Genomic DNA, 21,105 nt, shown 5'->3' on the forward strand with positions numbered 1-21,105 from the left:
GTGTCGTGATGTAGGGGTTTTGTACGTGTGTTTGCATGGAAAATGTGCGAACCTTTTGTGGTTCGTACATTTAACATGCAAACTTTTTGGCCGCAGTAAAATCAGCCGCGGTCGGATCACGTAGATCCCATGTATTACATAGGTTGATGGGCACACTTTGTGGGTTCTGGTTTTATTCTCCATATAAAGAGGAAAATGAAGGATATAATGGCAGGGAACACCTAAGAGAAAGTGCTTCATGGTGTTGACCGTAAAAAGAATCATGGGCTCTCCGCCTACATGCGGATGGGACACCGTCCTGCCTTAAGGGCGCGCCACAGGAAGAAGGGAAGAAACTCTGTGTTGGCTGGATCCCCAGAAGACGGTAGCTTTGGTGTACTGATGTTGGTCACACCATAACACAAAACCCTGCCTGCATTCGACCTAGGTCCTCTAGTTGTGACTCAACTAAAAAGGGTCTAGGATCACAGGCAGGAGAACAGATAGGCGGTGACTAGAGAGTGCTCGCACTACAGGAATGTGGCTGCGCTGAAAGCAGCCTTCCGGATGTCGTTTAACTGACCACTGAGAACGCCTACACTCTTTCAAGGGGGGGGCAACCAAGCATGGGTGACGTGCACATACCTCCTCGCCCTCTCCGAGGTGTGGGGTGCATTTAAAGGCCCCAAACAGAAGTCCCTTTGACATGAATAGCAAGATTTTAAACACTGAAACAAAAACGGCCTGGTATTTGTTTTTCTTTGTCAAGTAAAGTTAAAGAGCCATGCGGAAAGGGGCCTACCCGTCATTATTAATGGACGAGCAGCATTTTAACTTGCAAAGCTCCCTGCACATGCCGGCCCCCGACGAAGGCACCGCTTGACTGAGCCTGACCGAGCTTGGACGTGCTTGAGTGCTCGGTGACTCTGGTGCTTGAAATCACAAAGGTGAGACTCCTTGCCCCTCTCCTGCTATATGAGGATCGCTACACCTGCCTCCTTCTCCCCAATTCATAACCCACTGTGCTCCCCCTGCGGCCCTATCGCCACCTGCTACCCTCCATTAGCTGATTGCCGCCCGCGTCTGCTTATTCCGCTGCCTACATCTTCCATTCAGCTGCACGCAAGACCTATAACACGGTACTCGCGCCCTGGTCCTGTCACGGCTCCTCCTCCACTGCGACGACTAACTACTAACTCTCCCACAATATATGACACACGGGTATCATTGAACACTCTTACAGCTATAATTACCTCTGACTCTGTAAGCGAGTGTATCTCCACGCTAATCCGCACTGCATCCAACGGCACCCGCTACACTGCATGTGCCAGTTTGTTTAATGTCTGCCGTGTAAGCGCCTATGACTGTTTTACCCTGCCTTATCAACGGTGAGCGACCCTGTGCGCATATGGCCAGTGTCTCTTCAGGTTCGCTTGCAAGCAACTGCCTATGCTTGGTCCTCCACGATGTTTTACTGCTGATGCTGTTTAGGTGATATGTGATTAGTGCCTGTGCCATACTGGCTTGCAATTGCTTGCATCCATCTAATCTGGCAATAACTTGTCTGCTTTACATTACTAGCGTAAGGCCAGTGCCCCAACTGGCAAGCCCGCTTGATCTCTCTTGCTCTAGAACGAAGCTAGCATCTCAGATGACTCTGGGATTGCATTATTACACCATTGTTTACTTGGGTGAGGCTATTGCTTCCTCTTGTTTGACTGCTGCGCTTCTTTATGTTGACTGCCTTGCAATTGCCTGTGTCTAAATTGCCTTGTTGTTTAACTGCTAGCACTGCATATCAATATATGGCCAGCGCCTCTCTGTACCCTCACTTCATTGGCCTGCAATTATTTGAGCCTACATCTGCTGTAGTGACTGTGTATGTACTACATTGCGAACACGAGGCCAGTGCCTCAACATGTCTGCTTGCCATATCCCATTTGCTCCTGCACGAGGCTTACGCCGTTTATGATTTTGGGATTACATATCTGCTCCTTGCACACTTGAACGAGGCTAGTGCCTCCCCATGCTTGATCGCCTTGTTTCTCTATGTTTATTGCCGTGCTATTGCCTTTGTCCAAATTGCCTTGATGCCTAATTGCCAGCACTGCATATTAGTATATGGCCAATGCCTCTCTGTGCCTTCACCTCACCGGCCTGAAATTGCCCGAAACCATATTGATCTGCTGTACCTTATAGCCAGCTTGAGTGCACCGCCGCCACTGGCCTGCTTGTCCTAACCTGTCCTGCAATTGCCCCCTTTGTACTGATTGTATGCCTTGGCATGAGACCCAGGACCTGAATGACTCGTTTGCCCCAACCTGATCCTTGTTGGCCTATGCCCGCAGAAACTGCTCTCCTAGCGACTAATTGACCGGACACTTGAGCTTGTGGTCAGCACCCTACTAAGCTTTTTGCCTATATGTCCTGTACTCTTTGCATGTCTCACCCCTCAAAGACCTGCTTGACCTAGTCTATTCTGGGGCAGCCCAGGTCCGTATCGATTGATCACCTATCCTTAAGCGATAGGGTTAACTTATTAGCCACTCAAGAAACATCTGCCATAACTAACTAGCATTCTCCCCCTGGCCACCAGCCAGACTGCCCGTCTCTTGCTCTTTATAAGCAGTATCTTGCTATACAGCATGCTACCTCACTCACCCACCCACCCCCATGCACTCACCCAATCCCCACAACATGTCAACCACTAGTTCACCTTCAGATATGAATGACACCCAACCTCTACTAATAAGTAATCCTTGCCCAACAATAGCTAGGAACTTAAGACTCTGAGCCAGATTAGCCTCCCATCCGCTCTATGCCCACTACATCCAGACTAAGGACCATGCCAACTTGGCCCGACCAAACTAACCTAAACTCAAACCCACCTCATAACTCTGACCCCAGACATCCAAATAGTCCACCTAAGAATAGCAAACCTAAAAAGATACAAGTCCACCAGCCTAACACAACTACCGCGAGTTCTCACATCAAGGGAGCTCTAATCAACGCCAGATCTTTAGTAGCCCACCAGAAAAGACAGACTAAATTCTAGAGCATGTGGTATTGCTATTATCTACAAATGTAGTCTCGCCATGAGATTAGCTACTCCCATCAATGTCCTCTCTTGTGAATTACTCTCTGTTAAAGTTCCACTCACTAATGCCCAAACCCTTAACATCCACCTGATTTACCGTCCCCCCGGCCCAACAGGAACATTTGAGGAGGACATTAACACCATTTTGTCAAGGCAACCTCAAAAGCTCCACACAAGTACTTATTCTTGGGGACTTCAATATGGGCTTCAATGACCCATCTGACCAGCTTTCCAGCACTACCTCCACCATCTTTTCAGAAATAGGATTTACTCAAAGAAGTAATGCACCCACACATGATAAAGGTAGAAGACTCGATTGGGTGGGCGACTACAATTGTCAAGCCAACATCCTCGCTATTTCACCTTTAGCTTGGATTGACCACCACCTCGTGTCATTCATGCTCTCTACTATCAGACCCCCACCCCCTGCTAGCCATCAGGGCACCACCCACGCTAACCAGAAATAAAAAGAGTATTACTGTGGAGAGACTTATCCCGACCTTGCTCCCCACCCTCAACACGCTCCCTGACAATTTGGATCCCGAGACCTTGGTTGAAGAATACAATAAAATCATGTCCTCCTCGCTGGACCTAATTGCCCCCCTCAAACCCAGACCAAATAAGCCCAAAACGCACCTGAACAAATGGTTTACACCATTCCTCAAAAACTTAACGCAGCATAAAAGAAACTGAGTCCACTTGGAAAAAACTACCATCAACAGCCAATAAACTTAAACTCACTAAACTCTCAGCCCTCTACAAAAAAGAAATATGCCTAGCTAATCGAATCTCTTTCGACTCTCGCATATCCCAAGCCAAATCTAATATGAAGGAATTATTCTCTATCCTCAAAGAACTAGAGACTCCTTTAGCACCACCTGACACGTGTACCAAAGACAAAAACTGGTGCTCAGAGATCCAAAACGCATTAGCCAACAAGATCTCCACCTTACAAAACAAAATTTCATGCAAAAGAGCCTCCTTAAATGACCCCCCATCCAAACCAATCGAGAGTACTATAGATATTGAATTTACCCGCTTCAACTTCACCAAAGTTTCCATACCCTAAGTAGAAAGAATCATCTTGTCACTGAAACCTGACAACTGTCAGAGTGATCTGTGCCCAGCACAGCTCATTAAGGATGCTGCCCGTGACATTTCCCCTTTCATCACAAAGCTAATGAATGCGTCCTTTTCCTCTGGCACCATCCCCACCAATCTCAAACAATCCCGGGTACTTCCTCTCCTAAAGAAACCCACCCTTGAGACATCCACGCTAACAAACTATAGACCTATTACGACCATACCCTTTCTCCTAAAAATCCTGGACAAGGTTGCCTACGTACAAATACAGAAGCACACCACCTATTAGGAGCTAGACAATCAAGCTTCCGCCCCCAACATGGGACTGAGACTGCCCTCATTGACCTTAAGACCCAAGTCGATGAACTTAGAGATAACTGTAAAGCCGCCCTACTCCTCCTAGACCTCTCGGCTGCATTTGACCTGGTCGACCACAACATCCTATGCACCCACCTTTACACAGCCGCTCACTTCTCCAATAATGCTATCACCTGGATTAGATCCTTCCTCAATAGCAGGACCATGAGGGTCTTCTCGTCCATAGCAGCGGCAGAACCCACACCCATCTCCAGTGGCGTGCCACAGGACTCCTGTGTCTCGCCCACACTGTACAACATTTTTAACAAGCCCCTTTTCAATTATCTGGATCATCTCGGTATCACCTACACTAATTATGCAGATGATACCCAGATCCTCCTTCCGCTTTCTGGGGATTATGAAAAGGATTTAGCCTTGGTGAACAGAGTGTACATCATCATCCAGGCATGGAAGGCCACACATGGACTATGCCTGAATGATAAAACTGAACTCATCATCCTGGGCACCACCTCCAGCCTAAAGAAATTAGGCCATTTCTATTCCTCATTTATAATCGATGGCAACAGTATCAAAGTAGGACAATAGGTCAAAACGTTGGGTGTTTACCTGGATTCAAACCCCTCATTTAATAAACAGGTGAACTCCTTAGTATCCTCTACTGCCTACACGTGTAAACTGATCCGTGCAGCTAAGCCATTTCTTTCTGATATCAGTTGCACGACCCTTGCCAGAGCCCTTATTTTGTCTTGCCTGGACTATTGCAACGCCCTTTATCTAGGGTCTACCAAAGCCATTACCAGTAAAATACAAACTCTACAAAATAACGCCCTTAGAGCGGCACTAGGCATCTCCAGAAGAAACCACATCTCTGCATATAGCCAACAGAATAACTGGCTCCCCATCAACGACAAAATCTGCTAAAAACCCTGTCACTTACTCATACATCTCTTAACAACGCTGCTCTCACCTACTTGGTCGACAGATTCCACAGACAGACTTCCCTGAGACCCACAAGAACAGCTTACAAAGATTGCCTCTCCATTCCTAACTTCAATCGCTCCACAATAGGGGGCAACAGCTTCCCGGTGAAAGCAGCTAAACTGTGGAACTCCCTACCTCCTACTTTGAGAATGGACCTCCCCTACCATAACTTCCGGACTAACTTTGTCCTATGGTTGAAAACATAGGATCATTAAACGCAACATGTTGCCAGGTCTTACCGCGAGGAGATCCGCCCCTCCACTCCACTATTTACTTGTATATACTTTATCTAACTCATTTGTTTATATTCCCTATGCCAGTAAGAGGTCTGCTTGCTCCAGTAGGCCATATTTACATATAGAGTACCTATATTTGTATGTATATATATATATATAATCTCGCTTTACCTGTATGTATGTATATATTCTCGCTGTTGTAACTAAGTTTCGCATATACATGTAACTGCTGCGCCCTGTTATCTGAGGGTATGATCGCACATTATAAATAATAAAACAAACAAACATGGAAAACAGGATTTTGAATCATTGAAAACAAAAACGGCCTGCACATGTGTGTGCAAATAAAAATGGCTTTCAAAAGCAAAAGTGAAAAAAAATATCACTGGTCACAGAACAATGTCAGGAAAACAAAACATGATGTGTGGGTTGACAAAATCAATGTATATTATGTTTCACTTACAAAACTCCAGTGACATTTGAAGAGCCACTTTGTCTTCATTGAAAATGTTAGCTCAAGGCAGAACCCGTTTCTGGCTGTGGGCAAAGGTTCACAAAGGAAAACTCCCACTTCCAGCCTGGATGTCAAATCTCCCATTTAATGACCACCCGCAATAACAAGGTGCTGCTAAAGGCGTTGAAATTCAGTGTTATCCAGACCTACTGGCTCTGAAAGCAGGGACTTCAAGGAAAGTCACCCTTGGCTGGAGCACGACTAATATGTGTGAACATGGGGGCACCCACTTCAAAGAGCAAGATTCCAACACAAAGGAGACTGATGAAGTTACGGGCTGACCCAGTGAAAACAAATGGCCGGAAGCAGAAATTGCCATTTGTCCCACAGGAATATTCACAATTAACTTAAAAGGTCTATTATCATTGAGGCCTTTTTCTCAGCAACCATAATGTGGACTGATTTCATTTGTGTACCAATTTGTATGTAATTTCTAGGTAATTCTGGGTATATAAATGCACCTACCTATGACTCTGGGAAATGAAATGGCCAATTAGACTAGATTTCTGGCTGATCTGACCATGTTCCAAATGTGAGAGTTGGTGAGCAGGTGGAAAATGAAATTAGGGATATGCTCAATAACTTACATATTCATAACTGTTGTGCTTTTTATGAAAACAGCAGAAAGGTGCCACATGGCCGTGCTACATCGTACGGATTTGGTGGTCGGCTTATCTAATTCTCCATGATTAGTGGATCCTTAGCCTATGTAACCAAAAATATGAATTTAATTAATTCCCCATTTGGTAGAACAGAACAGGGTGAATTTGTTCTGTCTGACTTCCCAACATAGACCAAAGCAAGAAGGTTGGGGGAGGGGGGCAGAGAGGTCCGGAAAAACAAACAGATACATCACCCTGTGCTAGTTTTAAACCAAAACTTTTGGCAAAATTATATTATTGATCAGTGTAATTATGCCCCCTGATACCTGGGGTTGAAGGGACCGTTTATATCCATATTAATGAGGTGCTGAGGGGGACGCTTGCGTCTCACAACAGGATGCAGGGATCACAGACAACCCACATTCACAAGGATCAGGCACGCCACACTAATCGGGGTAGAGAATTCTAATGTCCCATGATCAGCAAGAATTGAATGTTTCACTGATGCCCAACAACCACCAAAGGATAGAAGGTCCATTGCGACACACTATCTACCAAGGTCTGAAATGTTTGATAGTCTTTAGACCTACTCACTGGGCCCAAGGAAGAACTTTCTACTTCCAGTCCTCATCGCAAAGGCTGAATGAACACCCGCCACACCAGAAATGAAAAGTAAGCGCTTCTTTCCCAATTGCTCAACGGCTATTGCCTTTCCTTGACCGGTGACTACAATCGGGCTCCAAGCCACATGTCCAGGTCTATCAGAATCACCAAATACAGATAGACGTGTGTAGTCTTACTTTTTTCCAGTAGAATGCGCGATGCCATTTTAAAGCCCTTCTGTGGTGCCGTGATCTCCGCAATGAGCTCCTTATAGGTGCTGTGAACATCTGGGTCGTTGAGCAGATCATAGAACAAGGCTCGATGAATCACAGATTCGGTCTTCTTCCCAGCACCTGAAAATGCATAGGAAGAGTAAGACATGAGCCGCTGCGTCCCAGGCAAAACCCAGAAGGCGGAACAATTCCTCATTACGTGCTAAGAGTGGGAGGACTGGCTGGGACCCTTCATCAAATTATTCGAGAAGGCTGTGGCCATGTAGCAGGAAACACAAGTTGGTTGTATGTTTAGTGGTGTAGTAACGTATCAAAAGACAGCCTATGCACATTATATTTGTCGAAGTAAATTCTGCTATATCTGAGGGCCGGCTGCAGAAGGGTAGAGATATGTTAGAGCGGACATGCAGATATTTCTTTGGAGTGTTGTTGATCTATTCGAGGACAGGCTTGTTAGGGTAATGATGATACAGAGAGTGAACACGAAGAAGCTGGCTTGGAGTAGGGCTGATTTGGCCAATAGCAGGCTGGATAGAGTAGTGGCAATGCTGAGGGAGAACGTAGCAATGCATTGGGTTGATTTCTCAGAGGACAAAATGGAGAGGCTGGTGGCGAGTGCTGATGGGGGCATGAAGACGTTGGCTTGGTGCAGTGTAGACTTACCCATGGAGAGGCTAGAGAAGGCAGAGGCCAGGCTAAGGGGGGACATGAGGATGTTGGCTGAAGGGGTCTTGATGGCCTGCTGTCTGTACAGGTTGTATCCAAAGTTGGAGGCAGCAGCGGCCAGTCTGTTCTGTGGACTCTTGTAGAATGGATCTTCTTCTTCAACTTCCGTTACGGTGGGATTAGTTCCCTCTGGCTCCTACAGGGCCATGATGTTAAAGAAAGAGGTGTTAATCAGAGTTCAGAAAACATACACAGACACACATACACATCCCTAAATACATCTTGAAACCGCCTCTAATGACCCACATAGCTTCCAGTATTCTGACCACTGCCCCTTAAGAATTATTTTTTCTTGCACTCCTATGATGTTCATCTTTTTCTGTATCATTCCATTACAACTGGGGCAGAAAATTGGGGATTTTGCGAAGAAGCTATATGTTGGAGCTGCCACTGAAAAATGTGGGGAGAAGCCATATTGCTACACAGTGTCATCTGTTGCTACAAGACAAACAACTTTAGTATTTATCTCATGATGACCTCCTCTCACTCCATCTCTATGTCCCACCTGCATCCACTTCTAGCTCCCACCTATACTTGCTCATTCAGATAGCTGGTCAGATAGCACAGGTAGCTAAGTGATCGGCTCGGATATCTGTGCGCAGCCTGCAGTGGCAGGTTTGAATCCCGACAGGGTTGACTCAGCCTTTCATCCTCCCACGGCCGGTAAATTGAGTACCACTGTGTGGGATAATAATGTCTTCTGTTATTTCAGTGCTCTGAGATCTATGGGCGTTTAGCGCTATATAAGAAATTAATAATTATCATTTAGCTCCAACTCCCCTGCCTCCAACAATTGTTGAGTGGGGGGGCCATAGAAAGGGGTGGAGCACCTTTTGCTCTCAGGCTCCATGTGCGCATTCGCGTATGCAATGTGCTGGGGGTTTGTTTTTGGAAAAGTAATTGTGTGCTTCAGGCCAGGATCTTCCACTCTTTAGCTGCAGCTTTGGGTCCAAGTCTGGAAATCTCTGTACCCCAACGCTGGCCTTCCACTCAAACATTGAGAACCTTTTCAGCTCATGCACTTGGGGTCTTGCAGGTTGCAACTGCCTCCCGATGAAGGCGCTGGAGCAAATTCTCAGTGATTCCGATTCAGATCCGATCTCCTGATAAACGACGTTCTCTGGGACAGAAGCCTGCAAGGTCCCACTGAATGACTGCAGCAGCAATGCTATGCTAGGGCAAGGAAGCCCTATGAGCCCTAGTGAATAAAGTCAGCAGAGCTGCTAAACTAAGCCAAGGAAGCCCTACTGAATGACTGCAGCAGCGATGCTACGCTAGGACAAGGAAGCCCTACTAGCCCTACTGAATGAATGCAGCAGCGATGCTATGCTAGGGCAAGGAAGCCCTACGAGCCCTAGTGAATGAATGCAGCAGCGATGCTACGCTAGGGCAAGGAAGCCCTATGAGCCCTAGTGAATGAATGCAGCAGCGATACTACGCTAGGGCAAGGAAGCCCTACGAGCCCTAGTGAATGAATGCAGCAGCGCTGCTATGCTAAGACAAGGAAGCCCTACTGAATGAATGCAGCAGCGATGCTACCCTAGGGCAAGGAAGCTCTACAAGCCCTACTGAATAAAGTCAGCAGAGCTGCTATGCTAAGGCAAGGAAGCCCTACTGAATGAATGCAGCAGCGATTCTACGCTAGGGCAAGGAAGCCCTACTAGCCCTACTGAATGAATGCAGCAGCGATGCTATGCTAGGGCAAGGAAGCCCTACAAGCCCTAGTGAATGAATGCAGCAGCGCTGCTATGCTAAGGCAAGGAAGCCCTACTGAATGAATGCAGCAGTCATGCTACCCTAGGGCAAGGAAGCTCTACGAGCCCTACTGAATAAAGTCAGCAGAGCTGCTATGCTAAGGCAAGGAAGCCCTACTAGCTCAACTGAATGAATGCAGCAGCGATGCTACGCTAGGGCAAGGAAGCCCTACTAGCCCTACTGAATAAAGGCAGCAGCGCTGCTATGCTAAGACAAGGAAGCCCTACTGAATGAATGCAGCAGCGATTCTACGCTAGGGCAAGGAAGCCCTACGAGCCCTAATGAATAAAGGCAGCAGCGCTGCTATGGTAAGGCAAGGAAGCCCTCCTGAATGAATGCAGCAGTGATGCTACGCTAGGGCAAGGAAACTCTACGAGCCCTACTGAATAAATGCAGCAGTGCTTCTATGCTAAGACAAGGAAAGCCTACCGAATGAATGCTGCAGTGATGCTACACTAGGGCAAGGACGCCCTACTATCCCTACTGAATGAATGCTGCAGCAATGCTACGTGAGGGTAAGGAAGCTCTACGAGGCCCCACTAACTGAATGCAGCAGCGATGCTACGCTAGGGCCAGGCCTGAGACTTTGATCAGCTTGCAACCATTTTACCAAGAAAGGGAAAATGGGGGCCTGTGTTCCCATATACTTGAGAGTTCTTTGTCTAAACCAAAATGTCCATGCCAGCAAGAACCCTTAGCACTGAAGCTAGGGAAGTATGCAGAGTTTCCAAACTGCCTTGCTCCCACAGCCTTCATCCTTGTTACACACTTGGTGCAATATATCTATTTGGTATGTATCAACCAAGCCACACACAAGCCATGGGAAACCAGAAGGTGTGGGAAACCAGAAGGTGACTCATCCGCTAGTCCCCGGGGATCTCTCTCTCTCTCTCTTAGGTGGCCAGGGCACTGCCATCGCCTTTGGATCCAGACCCTGGGGGAGGACCAGTGTGGGACAATCACCTGGGTGAGGGGTGTTTGGGGAGTGGGTCACTGCATGGCGAGACGCAGTATCCATGTACGGTAGCACCTTTACCCCATCCTACCAGGTAGGATACGTGGGAACTTTACCACTGCACCCTTTCCCTTCACAAACACTTCCACATGGAAGAAAACAGACTCACACCCGAGCAGTGTACCTGACATGTCCCGCTACTATGGTCAGGCGAAGTCAGGCAATTACTGACAATCACTCACACCTGACTTGCATTAAACTTCCCCATGCAGATAAAAGGCAGAGCACGAGAGCACACTCTGAGTGAGGCAAAGCACATGAAGGAGCAGCAGTTTTGAGAAGGCAGCTGAAGGAGGGCAGAAAGAAGGCAAACCAAGAAGGCTTTGCAAGGAGGGAAATACCCTTGACCTTTTCGACAGGAAACCATTACTTTCAAAACCCTTGTAGATCAGAAAACGTAAGGCCAGGAAACGAGGCTAAAGAATCCTGCTTTGTGTGTCGGAGATACCAGAGGCCGTCCTGCGTAGCTCACCAAGTTGGGGAGGAGCAGCAGCCCCAGTGGTATTGTCCTTGGCTCCAAGAGTAAAGTAGCATCAGAGAAATTAACACAGCCAGCGAGTTGGGGAGGTCGATGCAAGACAGGTCTGTGTTGAAATCAAGGTTGCAAGCGGCAACATTGTATAACGAGCACAGGAACGAACACTGTTAAACACATGTGATGAAAGACGCGAGTAAAGCTAAATTGCTGATGAATGTTTGAACTTTGAGAAGGAAAGATACAACACCAGTGACAGAGTGGTCCAGCGCAGCGTGGGTGCTCAATCGAAGATCTCTGTAAAGGTATCTAGCCAAGACACAGCAGAAACGAAAGGAAGAGTATTGTGTGAAGTGAATCGAAGTGGTCCTGTGATGGTAAAGCAAAACCCATCACACATTAGATTTTTGATATCAAGAGGAAAACGTAGAAAGTGAGATTGAATGGTCTGAGCCCGAACGAGGGAGACCAAATGTGAATATTGTGCTAAAAGGATCTGAGCCCGAACGAAGGAGACCCATGGTCCGAACCCGAATGAGGGAGACCACTTGTGAACATTGTGGTAAAAGGGGTCCAAGCCTGAGGAAGAGAGACCCATGATGAATATTAAACTTGGTGCTTATTTGTTGCGGCAGGCCCTCTGCAGTAAGAGACTCTTATTGGAAAAGAAGTTTTGGCAAAAGGCCTTGATACCTTTGCTTGGAACTGTATCCTCGTGGCAGAGAAGCCAGAGTCTATGCGAAGCTCGAACGTGCTGCCTTACCTTGTGCTGAAAACGTGGGGAAGGGAAGCCAACTGCTCAACTATCCTGACCTATTATTTCTTGAACACTTTTCTTTTTGCATACACTATTATCTCACACCATTTTGTATTTAGAAGTAAGGATTGGCAATAGGTTTATTAGTATAGGCCCTTTTATTTTGACAGGCTTGACTAGGACTGTGTTATTTTTATTTAATGGTCGTAGCTTGTTCCCATCATTAGATTTAGGTTTAGATAGGCATTCAACCAACCCATTGCAGTTCAATAAACACCATTGAACTGTGATCACTTGTGTCAGTCTTCACTGTTTGATACCATGCCTTCCTTACAAAGGGCAGTGTAGAGGTCCTTTTGGTACCCGTCACCAATGCACAGCTCACCTACTTCAGAAATGTAGACTATGCCAACTTTCTACAGGCCTGCACAACAGCAACAACTCCTGACAGCTCCAATCAAGCACCTCTATAACTAATTCCTCAGTGAGCAAACCCAAACAGGTAGGAGATGGGGAAGGCTGATATGTACCTGACCTTCCCTGCTGGAGTAAGGACCTCACCTGCCCTACACCCCTCGAACATGACATCCCTGCCACAGTCCAATTTTTCAGCGGTCACTTGAGGCAGTTGTTAGCACCACAAGCTCCTGCAAACGGCAGAGAGGTGCTTTGTAAATTCCACCAGCATGACCTCCACTCACCCCGCCGCTACCTGCCCACTTCAAGCTAACATCTACCCATCATCATAAGTGAACCACATCCTCCTGTTGGGAGATCTTCCATTTAACTGTACTCTTCTCCGGCATCACAATCCCACTTCTGCTTCTTCACTCCTTGTTCACTATATCTCCCCTCCTACAGTCTGTCTTCCATCTCTATCCCCCTCCATCCTTCATTCATTCTCTCCTTAATTCCCATCTCCATTTTTTACTGTTTCAGTTCCGCCTCTGCCCTCCCCTTCTTCCACCTTCTTCCGCACTCTCCTCCATCACTATCTCTACCTTTTTCAATACCCTGTTCTGCAAATCTCAAAGCACACATGCTTGGTTGTGCTGTCATTCTAGAACAAACTTTGCACATCCACATTTGGTCACTAAACGCGTTTGTTAAATGTTCGGTCTTTTACAAAACAGATAGTAGGGGTGTATACCTCACCCCTGCGACGCAAAGGGTTCCACATTGTTAATGGGCCCCAGATTGGCCCATGGGCATGGTATGCCCAGAGATACCCTGGATTTTACGGCCATCCTCACCACATTTTGTTACCCCCCCAGTTAATTTTGTGTTACCCCACACAGCTGGTCCCGGTTTGATCCTCACCTCCTCTCCAGCAGGGTCTTGCGAGTTTGTGGGTGAAAGCAGAAGTCCCACGCACAGGGAGACCAGCAGTAGCTTCATTCTGGGACGGCGGCTGAAAAAGAAGAGACCCTTTAAACGTGGTTAAGTATGATGTTTGCACAGCAGCTCTCACAGTCTACCCTAGAGTTTCCCTACAGGTCCCCTTAGGCCTAAGGGGACTTCATGTTGGGCCACCTAGGGAATCCAAACTCAAAACCTTTCCCCTGATTTGTATGACTGGATTTGAAATAGGAAATCAAGCGCTTCAAGATTTTTTAGGGAGAAAGGAGTAACATATGTCTGTTTTTCATGTAGTCGTTACACTTCCACTTTTTAGAACAATGATCATTTGTCTTGTCAGTGTAAAAAAAAGTATGAGACTCTAATGAGAAGCAGGAGAGCAGAAAGTGTTTAAGCTAAAGTTACCGGGAGGCTCCAGGTCCCAGGGGACACCTCATTCCACTCCTGGGCTTTGCTTTGACTTCAATTTGAATTTAACCCATGACCTTCAATTGAAGTGGCCCAAGACTACAAGTCCCAGATTGCAACTGAGTGCAGCAGGAAAGCTCAGGAATGGGGCAAGGTGTTCAGAGCCTGGGAGTCACCTGGTAACCTGGGAGCCCCTGATATCCGCCTTTATGAGTGACACTCTGCCTTCCCTGATGTCTTACTTAATAATCACTTTCCAGCATGGTGCCAAGTGCCCTCCCAACCAGTCCTCTGGCACTTACACATCCTCCCACAGATGTTCCCTTCTAACTCTCTTACGCCCCCTAGAGAAGGCCATGAACATTTCCCTTACGATATCCGCTGGAAGCAGATGATCTCTGTCCCGATAGCTCAGTACTTTCGCGATGATGGGCCTAGGGAAGTCTCCTGGTTTGGGCCACAGCACGGTGGGCCCGCTTCACATCGGACTCCATAGATGATAACTTTACCCAAACACTCACCTCCTATATCACTATTCTTACTCTCTACACCAAATCACAATTAGAGTGCAGCTACACCCCTCGATCAATGTCGGCCTAGCTGCTCACATACAAACCTTACCCCATGAGCACCTCATCACTCTAATAAAAATGCAGCTACATCCCATGACAAACCAGCCTCGCCGTCCACATAAGCGTCCTACAAAGGCCTAACGCAGCCAGAACCCAGTCTTGGTGTCCATCCTCCTGACTGCAGACATTCAACCGATATCAATGCCTCCACACCTACTGCTAGGATCCAGCTACCATCAGGCAATCGCATCAGCTGCACACATAACTGGTGCCCCCAAGCACCCTATGACACCTTACTCTCTCAACTGACCTGGACTACGGTCCCCGAGGGCGTTCAACCTAACAGCGCTTTGAGGTCATACCAATGATATATTAAGCGCTATATAAATGCCAAATAACATAACATATTATAATTCTGTAGTATTCTCTCGTTTGTAAACTGATGTTGTGAACCACCCCGACTCCCTACGAAGCAGCATGGAGGACCCAGAATTGGGAAAGGTTTAATAACCTAGAGGCCGCTGAGCAATTTGAAAATGTGCAAAGCTACAAAGAGACAAACAAACATTGTAGAAAGATGTCCCACGGTAGCCACGGAAATGCTCATGCTGGGGATCGGTCTTGGTAACCCCTCAGAAATGCCTTTCATCCTCATGTCCACCATCCGATCACGCCCAGCACCCAAACGGAAGGATTCCATTGGCTGCTTCCCTATCAAGTGTTTCTTCCTTTTTCACTCCTGTCACAATCGAACAAATGCATCCTAGCGGTGAAGCCATCCTGCCTGCACTACCATCTAGGCAGGACGCCCGGCTAATACCATAATCAAACTGCAGAGAACATAAACAAAAAAAACTTCCCGTAGCAATACCACCTTGAGCACCTTCACTTTCTCCTAAAAAAGGCCTACCAGAAGTCAAAGTCCTGTGCCTGGTGCAGAAAGTGCTGCATGGAAGCGTCCCCTTAAACCGCACACAAGGTTACATGTGATTTTATCGAATGACAAAACAAAGAATCAATTTTGAATGAACAAAAAACAACTAAAAAATAAATAAATAACGAGTTTAGTTTTTCGCTGGTTTTGGGGGGGTCCTTACCTCCAAGCCCCCCCCCCTTTGTTTTTAAATACTTTTCCTCGAACCCTAAAACAACTATTCCCAACCACATTTAATTAGTCTTCTAAAATTCGTTCTTTTTTTCCGATGTTTTGGGTTCGTCTAAAATTGCATTCTATTCGATAACATCACTGCATAGCCACACACAATACCTCCTCCCCTACCAGCCGAGCATCTCCAAAGAATCGGCTCCTTGTCTCTGTGACTTTTGGTGGTAGGACGCAGCGCACACAAGGCCTCTCCTTCCGGGAGCCCCCCACTCTTCCTCTGCCTGGGACCTGAGGGTTGAAATGTTTCTTTGTCTGTTTGCTCGTTGCCTACAACTGTTGTGTGGCTTTCAGTTGCTTCTTCCTGGAAAGCTTCATTCCATAGTGTCGCTAGCAATCTAGACCCCCACCCAGTGCACAGAAAATCTAAAAAAGGATATGGTGAACAGAAGCTAGAAGAAGAGGAACAGGAGAAACCCGAGGGGAAAGCGGAGCTGGTAACATGCTGAAAATCTGACCTCCACATGATGCAAACGACACTCCATTGTCTATAAAATATGGCCCACAACTGTTTAAATGTCTTCTGCAAGTGCCCTGAAGTCCTTTCGACACATTTCCAAACACAGAGACGTAATGTCCAATAAGCAGTGGTCGAAGTGAGCGGGAGCTGTCGGGAGCGGTGCTCCTCTACTTTTTTTAATTACCTTTTACAGCTCCTATACTTTTATTTAAAAAAGAAACCGTTCCCGAATGGTTTCGTTTTAAAATAACAGTGTAGGAAGAAGTTGAAACGTGCACTTTCAGTGCCCTGCACTCAACGTTCCCTTAAACAGCAGGCGCAAATGTTTGGGTGTGTGTATTGTGTGTGGGAGGGACATGCTGATGGGGTTTGTGAGGAGCGGGGAAGGCCAGCAGGGAACATAGCTCCATTACTTCTTTTCGTACACTTCGCCCGCTGCCAATAAGTAAATTGCTATAGCACCAGTTAGTCTGGGAAGTCAAAAGTAGTTGTCGGTGTCAAGCTAACCAGGTTCTTCTAGGCTACAATCGGGAGCTAAATAGCTCCCACCTCCTGGCAATTCCAAACCTTGCGTTTACTGCTAGCAAACAGAAACGGCTTCCAGCTGGAGCCACTTCTAGAGTGGAGTAAGCTTAGAACAACCATGAATATCATACATGTCCAAAACTAGTATGTCGACCGAAAGCAGTGGACGAAGTGCACAAAAAGCAGTAGGGGAACTATGTTCCCTGCTGGCCTGTCCCTCTCCACAAACCCCCTTGCCACGCCCCCTCCCATCCCCAAAACAAATGTGCTTTGCTATTCAAGGGAACGTTCAGTGCAGTGCACTGAGGTGCAACTTTCAACCTAAACTTTTATTTTAAAACGAAATCATTCCAGAACGGTTTCTTTGGAAAATTATAGGAACAGTAAAAGTTCATGTCAAAACGTAGAGGAGCACCGCTCCCACCCACTTCGACCTCTGACTGAATGGAATGTCCACTTACAAGGTTTTTGCCTTACAGCATGGGCCTCCAAGTCCATTCCCCAAGAGCACAATCCACACCATGTTTTCAGGGTATGCTCACAAAATACAGTGGGCCTCATTACGGCTATAGCGGTAGCCATGCTGCTATTGGCGGCATGGCTGCCACCAAAACAGGGTCCGGGTCTGGGTTCCCTGAATGGGGAATTACCGGGCCATTCCGAGTTCGGAGAGCCCAGTAATTCCTCCTTCCAGGTACCCGGACCCGGACCTTCCCCATTCCCATTTGAGCCCCAATAGGGCTCAAATGGGAATGGGGGAGGGAGCTAACAACAGGCCGATTACGACCGGCCCGTTGTTAGCTCCCTCTTCCCCTCGCGGGACCCGGTAAGGATGCCTGGTTTTACCAGGCGTCCTTACCGGGTCCCGCGAGGGGACCTCGTAATCAGGCAGAATGGTGTTAATGGGCCCGCCACCATTAGCGGATCCCATTAACCCATTCCGCCTGACTTGTAATGAGTCCTAGTGACTGTAAATGAGAGCCAACTTACATAATCACTGGTTGTCCTAAACACCTGATATGGTTAGGAGGAATAGACTTGGACCCCCATCTGAAAAGGTTCCATTTAGCATTACTTGTTGAAGGGCAGGTGAAGTCCTAATTTCGTTAACAACAAATGAAGGTCATTAGTGGTTGCATGGCCACTTTCACGACATTTCATAACATTGGAGACTTGATTGTCCAAACTATTGTTATTTGGGTTAATGCTCTGTTTAATGCCATGGTCAATGTGTACCTTTTCGTGATTTTTTTGCATCAACCTGTGTCTGTGTTGTGAAATGAAATCTGTTTGATTGCTGTTCAACAAACCCACACACCCGCCTCCATCCCGCTACCTCTACTTACCCTCTTGTGCTAAATTATTAATCCCGTTTTCACAGGTTCTCCTGTAACCCCACGAACCGTAACCCCACGAACCTTGTACACCGTTTATATGTCTCACCTCTGTAACTAAGCAACATATGTACCGGGTTCTTCTGTAACACCACAAACCTTGTACACCGTTTATACCTCTCGCCTCTGTAGCTAAGCAACATATGTACCGGGTTCTTCTGTAACCCCACGAACCTCGTACACCGTTTATACGTCTCGCCCCTGTAACTAAGCAACATATGTACCGGGTTCTTCTGTAACCCCACGAACCTCGTACACCCTTTATACGTCTCGCCTCTGTAACTAAGCAACATATGTACCGGGTTCTTCTGTAACCCCACGAACCTCGTACACCGTTTATACGTCTCGCCTCTGTAACTAAGCAACATATGTACCGGGTTCTTCTGTAACCCCACGAACCTCGTACACCGTTTATACCTCTCGCCTCTGTAACTAAGCAACATATGTACCGGGTTCTTCTGTAACCCCACGAACCTCGTACACCGTTTATACGTCTCGCCTCTGTAACTAAGCAACATATGTACCGGGTTCTTCTGTAACCCCACGAACCTCGTACACCGTTTATACCTCTCGCCTCTGTAACTAAGCAACATATGTACCGGGTTCTTCTGTAACCCCACGAACCTCGTACACCGTTTATATCTCTCACCTCTGTAACTAAGCAACATATGTACCGGGTTCTTCTGTAACCCCACGAACCTTGTACACCGTTTATATGTCTCGCCTCTGTAACTAAGCAACATATGTACAAGGTTCTTCTGTAACTCCACGAACCTCGTACACCGTTTATATGTCTCACCTCTGTAACTAAGCAACATATATACCTCACAGCAACAGCGCCGCAATGCGTAAGGGCTGCTTTGTGCGCTATAAAAATGTAAAAAATAAATACATTTGTGTTGGTACGCATGGTGTTTGAAGGAATAGCAACAAAGGTGTGCAAAGATTCTGTCGACTTCAACACATCTGAAGTAAATCCAAAAGAGGTCAAACTAATCATAATTATGGCATCGGGTTTTATAGCATTTACTTTTTCACCATTTGTGTCTGTATTTATGCATATTTATGTTTTGCTTTGTAGAAAAATAAGTTGTAACTAATATTTGTCCTCATGTATTTACATGAGAAAAACTCACCCGCATCTGTAATGTGACGATACAGAGCTGAGTTCTCGCTCAACAATGCAGGTCTGCACATACGAGGCCCTTCAAACAACTTCAAAATGAAAGCGTACCCCTTGTGTTACCTTTCTGCGGTCTTACTTGGCACACGGGATGACCTGCAATGCATGATTGACAACTTAAAGGCCAGACCAAGAGACAAGTCCTTGTTTTTTTCCATTGTATGCAAATATTGAAGGGAAACCGTGATTTCGGTCTTCATGTATGTGTAAAAATCAGTAAAAACGGGAAATGGGGAGCCTTCGTTATAATTGAACAGTCTACGTACTTACCGTAGGTGTGTATAAAATATTGGAAAGGGCGGGCTCACAAAAGAGCAAAAAGGTGAGGGGTTCTGTCTTGCGCTTGTCAGTGTCGCTGGATGGTGAAGAAAAACTGTGCCTGGAGTCGGGAGGGCCCCTTACCAAACCTGCTCTGCAGCCCCCCATTTGAGCAGCCCAACCACATTTCACACACACACGCCAGAAAACATGGCAAGTACATTAACTAGACTCGTTGACGATTAGGATACCACATATTGGCTTTTGTTAAAAGGCCACAACCAGCCTCTTTGGAATTGAGGGTCCAGTTTTTTTTGCTGGGAAAATCCCTTAGAGGAAGGGTGCCCGTTTCACCTGTCACCAAGATGATGGCCACTGCAAAGCTTGCCCGAGGGGGAGGCGGTGGGGGGGATTTTCACTGGGTGCTGCAGCCCACGTTCCACGTCGTGCCCAGGGGCCTGGGGACTAGGGCCTCGCCATACCCTGGTGCCAGTCTAAGATGCAATTACTTAACACTTAGGCTCATGTGTGCACTACTGGCGCATATGCTATTTGGTGGCCAACGTGAGCTTTCCCCGCTATGGATATATTGGTGCCAGTGGGACACTCAACTGGTACCGCCAGTGCCAAACCTCTGCCTAGCTAGGAGGGGTGGGAGCAACACCTCCTTGCCACACACTGCAGACCAAGAGATCAAGCAGAGCGTGGTTGGCCTATACAAGCAGGCTCATTGCTTGCCCCTGGAATTGCGGAGCATGGGGGCTGCACACCTTTACAGGGTACTCCCCCCCCCCACCCCTTCAAGAAACCCGAGGCTGGGGCCATAATGGAGAGAATCCAGAGGGCCCGTTGTTTGGGCTACTCCTTCCCCGTTGTTATTGGTTATTTATAACATGCTTAATACCCACAGGTTTCTAAGCGCGGACCCAGGGATCGAATCTGTGTTGCTCTACGTTGTCTTGCTTCCAAGTCGAGCGTGTTGCCCCTGAGGTATCCTCCCGAGACATTAATTTTAAAGCGTGCGTGCCCAGCGTACCGATACATTCTCGAAATCAAAATCCTAGCTTTTGAGTAATTTGACTAACCAAAGTACACAATTTTGGAGTCATGCAAGGCGTTCAGCACATGGTCTGCGTGCATAATTGTTACGTTGTTTGGCTTTTGCATTGCGCCAGTCACCATGGTAGTGGTATTAAAAGGGCAGAGTTCTTGTCCTTGGGTGCGCAAACTGACCGCGCCCAGGGGGTTGATACCAAAAACGTAGTCTGCTGGAGGAGTGGAGAAAGGGAGAAGATAGGCGGACAGGGCAATTGGGTGGAGAATAGGTGGAGAGAGTGGAAACAAAATGGCGTACCAAAACAAAAGGGCAAGACTAAGGGTATAATGAGCGTGTGATTCGAGATCTATGTA

The 21,105-nt window shown here is 47.0% G+C and overlaps 1 protein-coding gene across 1 annotated transcript in view; it reads right to left on the minus strand.

Annotated features, from left to right (window-relative positions):
* Positions 1–21,105, minus strand: part of SERPINF1 (serpin family F member 1) — a 55,414-nt gene that overhangs the window by 16,037 nt on the left and 18,272 nt on the right. Inside the window, exons 2-4 of the mRNA XM_069615368.1 lie at positions 13,695–13,785; positions 8,310–8,508; positions 7,611–7,766 (exon numbers count right to left, since the gene is read on the minus strand). Coding sequence (XP_069471469.1) covers positions 7,611–7,766; positions 8,310–8,508; positions 13,695–13,772 — 433 coding nt within the window. The 5' untranslated portion in view covers positions 13,773–13,785. The remainder of the gene's footprint in view (positions 1–7,610; positions 7,767–8,309; positions 8,509–13,694; positions 13,786–21,105) is intronic.

This window comes from Ambystoma mexicanum, chromosome 9, assembly GCF_040938575.1.
Source record: "Ambystoma mexicanum isolate Mex_15411 chromosome 9, UKY_AmexF1_1, whole genome shotgun sequence".
Taxonomy (NCBI): domain Eukaryota; kingdom Metazoa; phylum Chordata; class Amphibia; order Caudata; family Ambystomatidae; genus Ambystoma; species Ambystoma mexicanum.